The sequence below is a fragment of the Urtica dioica genome, chromosome 3 (genome assembly GCF_054948205.1).
Source record: "Urtica dioica subsp. dioica isolate 48M chromosome 3, U.dioica_male_clone48M_v1_H2, whole genome shotgun sequence".
NCBI lineage: Eukaryota > Viridiplantae > Streptophyta > Magnoliopsida > Rosales > Urticaceae > Urtica > Urtica dioica.
Genome location: NC_142758.1, coordinates 47,468,474 through 47,476,735, shown reverse-complemented (window position 1 = coordinate 47,476,735; position 8,262 = coordinate 47,468,474). Strand labels below are relative to the sequence as shown.

Sequence of the window (8,262 nt, the reverse complement as noted above, 5' to 3'; positions counted from 1 at the left end):
GGCCCACATTTTTTTTTCTTGCTGTGTCTCTTTCTGCTCATATATATCTCTTCTCAACCTGGCTTGTTGGAGACGGAAATGCGGAAGCCTTCCTTCCTTCCGCGCGTGACTCGGCTTAACGGCTTAGCGGCTTCCGTCTATACGGAAAGAAGGCTTCCGCGGAACCGTTTACACGGAAATTCGGCTTCCGCGGTTTCCGTTATTTTACTGTTTATACACGGATTTATTAATTTTTTTACACTTTCATCATTTTCTCTATAAATATAACTCATTTCAATCCAATTTTTCACAACATCATCCATCAAATTCTCTCTACAATTCTCTCTACAATCTCATCAAGCTCTATGTAATTTATATAATATAGTTTCTAAATTAAATTTTCTATATAGTTTAATATAATATAGTTTCTAAAATATAGTTTATGTACCACGGTTTATTTTTGTAATCCTTTCGTTTTATGATATTTATTGTAACCACGGTTTTTCTCCACCACAAGTGAGGGTTCATTAATAAAATTTTCGTGGTTCCGTCCACGTTTCTTACTAAAAATAAAAACGTCTCGAAAATATTTTCATTATATAGTTTGTATGTAAAGATAAAATTTAGTTTGCATATTAACCCTTTTTATTAAAAACGTAACATTTTAGTCCTTTTGATTTTACATTTTAATTGAAATCAAAACGGCTTATTGGCTTAACGGAATAATGGCTTCCAATAAGAAACGGAAACGGCTTAATGGCTTAACGGAAGGAAAATTTCCGATAAGCCATTAAGCCGTCCTTATCGGCTTATTGGAAGGCCGAAATTTCCAATAAGGCAGGTTGAATCTCTTCTCTCAAACACACATTTATCTTTCTCTTTGCTTTCTTTCCCATCATGATCATGTCATTAGAAAGGATAAATTAATAAATTATTTTATCCTTGTTTATATTTTTTTGTTCACACTTTGTTTTCCTTTTTTTTTTTTTTTATCAAACGGTCACAACTAAAGGATACCTTAAATTCCTGTCCGTAGATAATATTCGATTAACTATCCAGTAAGTAACGTGAACAGAAAATTAGTGAAAAAAATAGCAACTGAGGGATACAATTAAGTATAGTTTTTTTTTTTTTTACTAGTAAATCTCATTTCTTCTACTATTTTTCTTTATTTTTTCATTTTCTACATACATTATACAATAATTATATTTTAATAAAAAAACTTATGGCATTTTATTTAAATATCATTATTTTTCAATAATATAAAAACATAATTCATTCTGTGATACTGTATATCATACTGCATTCTGTGATACTTTATTGAATTATTTAAATAATTACTTCAATCATTTAACTTTCTTTTATTTTTAATTTTAACATATATAATTATATTTATAAAATAAAAAAACATAACACTAAGTAAAATAATACGGTGCCAGGAAACTGCTTAAGAACTAGTACAATAAAATAAATGATGGGCGATAAGATTTCGTCCCTTAAATATGATTTTGGACTTGAAAAATATGACCATGCCTATTTTATTTGGAAAAATAGAATGTTTTAAATACAATAATTTTAAATAGTGACTGTTTTAAATCATTTCAAAAATGTGTATTTTCAAACTATAAAAAGTTATTATTATTTTACTTATATATAAAACTATAAACTGTAAACAATAAACAAAGTTAACTATAATCCGAAATTGTAAACAATAAATTTGTAAACATAAAAAAAATGACTGTTATTATAACTTGAAAAAAAAATAATACTATTTTTGCTATAAAAGCTTTAAACACGTTATTATTTTGGATTAGTTTCAAAACAGCTCGGTTCAACATGAGAGTAGGAGTAAAGAAGCAAGAATTGGTCACGCACGAGATTCGGACCAACTCAGCACCGGTTGCCAAGACTAATTCCATTAACACGTATATGAATTGGACAAGCGACGTCCCCGTGCGACTCTGAGTTCGTACATACTCCTATATAACGCAAAAATAACATCGAATCTTCCATTCTCGTGTATAAACAATTCCCTCTCTATATTTTTGTGATCCGAGCTCTCGATATTAATCACTGCTTCATTTCGTATATTGTTTATTGAATTCCATTATTTACAACAACTTTATATTCATATATTGTTTTGAATCTCATCGACTAGAATTCGAGACCCTTAAACTACAAATTTAAATTAGTCTTTGTTCAAAATTTTGTGACTGACGAGAGGATTCTAACGTCAATACTATGTTAATTTACTTTGTACAAATTGTGGCCTATAACGGTCCACATGATTCTAAAACTAAAATCCCATAAATTCTGGGCTATAACGCTCCACATCTCTCATGAATGAACCTCTAGATGTTTGCCGGTTATCAACTTCTCAATTTATTACTAGCTAGTGAGTTTAGTTCAGTTCTCCCAATTGTGTGTCCTGTCTATTAAATGTACTATGTAAAGGCATGCATATATTCACATGCCATGGAAGTACTTCTCGAACGCATTCATTTATTTCATTAATATCCTTGACGATGAAATCTCTGGCTATATATAGTTAGTACACTACCGAATTTTATATAGCCCTTCCTTTGTTGTTTGAATAATTCTCCCTCTAAAGCAACAATTATACATTATGGAATCAACGTTCCAACTAGCAAGGGACAACAATCCCATTTCCCTCTCACAAACTTTCGTTCTGCCGGAACAACAAAGGCCAAACCTCTCACAAGTCACAACTTTGTCCTCAATCCCAATAGTTGACTTGAGCCTTGACCAAAATCAAGGCGGTGATCAACTCTCCAAGTTGGTTAAGGAGATATCGCAAGCTTGTGAAGAGTACGGGTTCTTCCAAATCATAAACCATGGCGTCCCTCAAGATCTTTGCAAGAGAACCATGAAAGCCGTCGAAGATTTCTTCAAATTGCCTCCTCAAGAGAGAGCAAATTTTATAGCCGGAGATTCCTCCAAGGAAGTGAAGGTCATGAATTATGATCTCAAGAATAATGACCAAGGCCAAAAAAATGTCACATTAATGTGGAGCGAGGCCTTTAGCCATCCTTGGGGTCCCATTAATGGCGATTTCGCCAATTTGTTACCCGAAAACCCACCGGAATATAGGTAATTAATAACTTGATTTATTTGGTAATATTGTTTTCTTGTTTAATTTTTTTTTTTTTTAATTACAAAGAGTGGAGACAATTTTGAATGACACGAAATACTGCAGGGACGGAGTTATCATGTTATTGAGAGGGGGACTAATATAAAAAAAATATATTAAGTGACTAAGCCACTAAAATTTGGAGATTTGTTAAATAGTTAACCTTTGTAAATTTTAAGTAAATAGCCACATGGGGATGTAGCAATGTTTCAGCGTTTCAAACATTGCATTTATGTCCTTAAAGTCTAACGATTATTTATATTTATTAACGACTATTTATAGTTATTAATATCCTTTTAGCTTTATTAATAAAGTCTTATGACTATTTACTTATAGTTTATCAAAAGTTGATTATATATCTAGAGGGCTCAAAAAGAAAATAGCTAGGAAACGTTAATTTATCTTTTTTCCATGTAAAATAAAGAGGGAAAAAAATTAAATAATAGTACAAAATGTAAAATAAGAAAAACAAAGGGGGGTTGTAGCCTCCCCCCATGAATACATGTCCATCCTTTATTTTATTTTTTTGTTTATAAAGTAACGATATTGTTAAAAAGAATTTAGCTCAGAAAATACTAATGAAAGTTAACTTCTCTTTTTCCATATTGGACATCTCAGGGAGGCATTTGTTGAATTTTCTAAAGAGGTAAACAAGGTGGTAAAGAGGCTGTTAGGGCTGATGTCACTAGGGCTTGGCCTAGAGAAGGATACCTTGGAGAGCAAGTTAGGTCAGAATCCGAAGAGAAGAGCACAGGCCAATTTCTACCCACCATGCCCTGATCCAGATCTCACCCTTGGCTTGGCTGCTCATACTGATCTCTGCGCTCTCACAGTGCTCATGCAATCCGAGGAAGCAATTGGTCTGCAAGTGATCAAAGATGGCAAATGGGTTGGTGTGAATCCAATCCCTAATGCATTTGTTATCAATCTTGGTGATCAACTTCAGGTATTATATCTACTGAAAAATGCTATATTGTTATCTTATAATTACACTCAACAATTATTAATATCTAATTAAGAAAAAAATGTCAAATGATTAATCAACAAGATGCATGCGCAGATGATATATAACATATCATCGTATATTTCTAAAAAAAATTGTCTCAACTACCACCATTTGATAAGTTTTTTTCAGCTTTCCACCAAAAACTTAATTTGACCAAAAATACTACTAAGTCTCTTGTACAAATACAATTTTATCATCAACAATTGATGTCAGCAATTTATGTCAATTGTTGACATAGATGTCAATAATAGTTGTCGATTGTTAACATATATGTCAATAAATAGCGAACTCAAAACTCACAGATGTCAATAATATATGTCAATTGTTGACATTTATGTCAACAATAGATGTCGATTGTTGACATCGTGTTGAGGGTAAAATTATATTGAGAAATTGCCTCAACTTTTATGTCAACAATAGATGTCGATTGTTGACATCGTGTTGAGGGTAAAATTATATTGAGAAATTGCTTCAACTACCACTATTTGATAAGTTTTTTCCAATTTTTCACCAAAAACTTAATTTGACCAAAATTACTATTAAGCCACATGTACAAATACAATTTTATCCTTAACAATTGATGTCAACAATTATGTCAATTGTTGAGTCAAGCGTTGACCTCTATGTCAACAGATAGAGAACCCAAAACGCACAAATGTAAACAATAGATGTCAATTGTTGACATCATGTTGATGGTAAAATTGTATTTGTACAAGTGTCTTACTAATATTATTGCTTAAATTAAGTTTTTGGTGGAAAATTGGAAAAAAAAAACTTATCAAATAGTAATAGTTGAGGCAATTTCTCATTTGTACAAATGATTTATTAATATTTTTTAGCTAAATTAAGTTTTTAATGGAAAATTGGAATTTTTTTTTATCAAATAGTTATAGTTGAAACAATTTCTCCGTATTTCTTTGTAATTGGAGGGACATGCCACACATATATCACATGATGATTTGACCAAAACAAAAAAAAAAAAACAAAAAAATGGTCCCATAGTAGAAAGCAACGAAACTGAGATTTGTCTTTGTGATTTCAAACGACGGCAGCATTTGGTTGAGATTAAAAAGCATTATTTTTGGAATAAACAAAACTGTTTATCTGGTGTTTGGCAAAACTGTTTTTACAAAAAAATTTCAAAAGCGATTTTAGATTTTGTACATGAGTTGGAAAAGCTAGGATTCCTAACTTTTAGAAAAAAATGTTTTTAAGTTTATTATACAAATTACTGTTATATCCTCGTCCTGGAGACAGAAGGAAGTTTTTTTTAAGAACATGTTTATTTTAGGCTTTTTACTATAATATATTTATTTTACTAAACGCTAAATCAGCTTTTGTTACCACCAACAACTGTTTTATAAACAGTTTACCAAATACCTATCAGTTTAAAAAAAAAAACACTTTTTTTTTAAAACAAAGCTATACCAAACGATGCCGACAGCTCTGAAATAAAGTTTTAGATCTGTATTTATTTTCCCTTAGTTGTTTTATTTTTTTTACAAGGTACGCTTATATTGAGATTTAATTTTTTTTTCTACAGTGTATATATATTCGAAACTAGATTTAAGGTATTATGTTATTTTAAATATAGCTAAACATTACTAGATATCCTTTGTTTCTCCATTCTTAGACTTTTATTGCTATTTTACTTATTAATAGTACATGTCTTGTTTATTACAAAAAAGTTATTTAAAATTAAATCCAAAGAGATCAAATCAGCTTACAATAAGAAAGTATTTAGGTTTTTTTATACATCCTAAAGTAATAAAATGTTAATAAGTAATTTTTTATTTTATTTCTAATGATCATTTGATCAACTAAGCACAAAACTATTATCATTTATTCACCTTATATAATAATATGTCATTTACTTCTTCATATTATAAATAAAATTAGTTTTCAGTTTACAGTTAGATGGAATTTTATCTATTAAGGCAGTATCTAAAGTTTTATAAACATCGACTTGATGCCTAATCGAATTATGTTATTATTTTTTTAATGAATAATCGAATTATGTTTGAAAGGTCTTAAGCAATGGAAAGTACAAGAGTGTGCACCACAGGGCTGTCACAAATAAATTGACACCACGAAAATCATTAGCGATGTTTTATGAACCAAATAAAGAAACCTGGATCGGCCCTATCGAAGAGTTGATTGATGAAGAACACCCTCCAATTTATCGGAGCTATCAATTTAATGAGTTTCTCGATGAATTCGAAAGACAAGCAGGAACAAGAAGGATGGTGAAGGAGGCTTTTGAGGTTCAACAAAAATGATATAATTATCATTTTTCCAGTTTATCAGTATTTCGCGTTCTGTTCTTTCTTAAAATAAAGAGATAATAATAACTATCGTATTATTATGAGACATTCACTTATGGTGCAAGTAAGACTTGGTCTAAAGTGTTAGTGATTCAAATCCCAACTTATGTAAAAGCTCTTCATCATGTTGAATTTGAGGTTTATTTTGTGTGTTTATATATTATGCAGCATGATTTTCCTATTATGTATTGTACGAATAGATTCTGTTTTATTAATCTTTTTCAACTTGGTTATGGTTTGGCTCTATAAAATTGGCTTTTTATGCATATATATTTTTGATGTATACCTTGTTATTTTATTTGCATCTTACACTTAGATTTCAATTTACATGGTCACATGCGTTCATTAGTAGTAAAGAAGTACAGTCATATATTTGATAGATCATAATGTAATAACACAATAAACTATTGAAACTTTCAGTTCCAATAATTAATATCTTTTTTTTATTATATTTTTTGCATTTGTACGTATAGTTGGTGGAACAATGTGCTATGGCTCACCATATTGCAATTTTTTTTCCGCTAGCTAATACTAATCATGTTTTTTTTTTGTTAGAATGAAAAATGTATTATTGATGAAGGGTGAATATAGAATTTGCAACGGAGATGAACTCTTACATAATTATTGATACTGTACACAAAAAAAGAGCACAAAATAATCAATAAAGCGAAATAGACTCTTGAGAGGTAAACAATAACAGAGAGGACGAGATGCATCTGACGAGATTGCTCTCTCGCCCTCCAGAGAAGAGAACTAATTTTTTTTGGCGATAGACAGTTGGGTCCGTAGTAGTTGCAATAATTATTGGTGAATTGAATATCATAACTTATGGCGCCGAAGTTTTGAGGAAGATCGAGGCCCGCAGAATGCGAAACAATCGCAGAGACATTTTCGGAGCCACTATCCTAACTCAGATTTCCAACGCCGGAGAGAACTGGGTTCACTCCAGGATGTGTGAAATCGGAGGAGTCGTGGTGGGCGGCGTCGGAAAAGTCAGGACCACAGCTGTGTCGCTGAGATGCCGGAGAGCGATCGTCGCTGCCAAAACCGTGCGAGGATCATGGAGAAGCTTAACGACATTGGTCGTTTATAACGCCGAGGGTCGTGAAGGCTTGTCGTGGGCGGAATCGAAGAGGTCAAGGAGAAGGCCTAGTCGCGGAGGACGTGGAAGCGCGTTCGGAGAGAGTGGAGGCTCGGCCGGAGAGGAGAGATCGAGATCGTGGCCGTCAAGAGGTAGTCGCTGGCTGAGATTCGGAGTCGTTGAGAAGGTTTTTCCATATGCTTATGAATATGAAGAAATGCATTTTTTTAATGTATATATACTAAAAATATCAAATAAAATATTTCTATTTCTTGATATTGTATACATTTTTTGCAATGTACTTATTTTTTTTTAAATGTTAAATAACCAAATTTGATATGTATAACAATGGTATACCAATAGAAAATATATAAAGCTATAACAAGTAAGAGAAGTACATTTTATTTTAATTGTCATACTTGCATTTTTAGAGAAATGTATGAAATATATTTATGGTTATAATACAACACTCAATAACACATTATAATCATGGGTACTCATTAGTTTTATTTTATTAAATGTACATGAATAATAAATCGCTCAATAATTCTTACCAAAAAGTGAAGAAAAAAATCTGTATAATAGTAAAAAAAAAAAAATCAATATTATGGCTATAAAAAAAACAATTGAGTTTGGTATCCCACCCTATTATTTATTGGATTCTGGTAGCCATTTTGTGTAATGTATCGTGAAAATGGCATATTTAAACCTTTTATTATGA

General features: G+C 31.2%; 1 protein-coding gene across 1 annotated transcript; it reads left to right on the top strand.

Annotated features, from left to right (window-relative positions):
- The first annotated feature begins 2,443 nt into the window (after positions 1-2,443).
- LOC149403261 (flavanone 3-dioxygenase 2-like) lies at positions 2,444-6,616 on the top strand. The gene is made up of 3 exons (XM_089609859.1): positions 2,444-3,090; positions 3,749-4,076; positions 6,164-6,616. Exons 1-3 carry the CDS (start codon positions 2,606-2,608, stop codon positions 6,413-6,415), a joined length of 1,065 nt encoding a protein of 354 aa, XP_089465985.1. The 5' UTR covers positions 2,444-2,605; the 3' UTR covers positions 6,416-6,616.
- Positions 6,617-8,262: the final 1,646 nt, after the last annotated feature.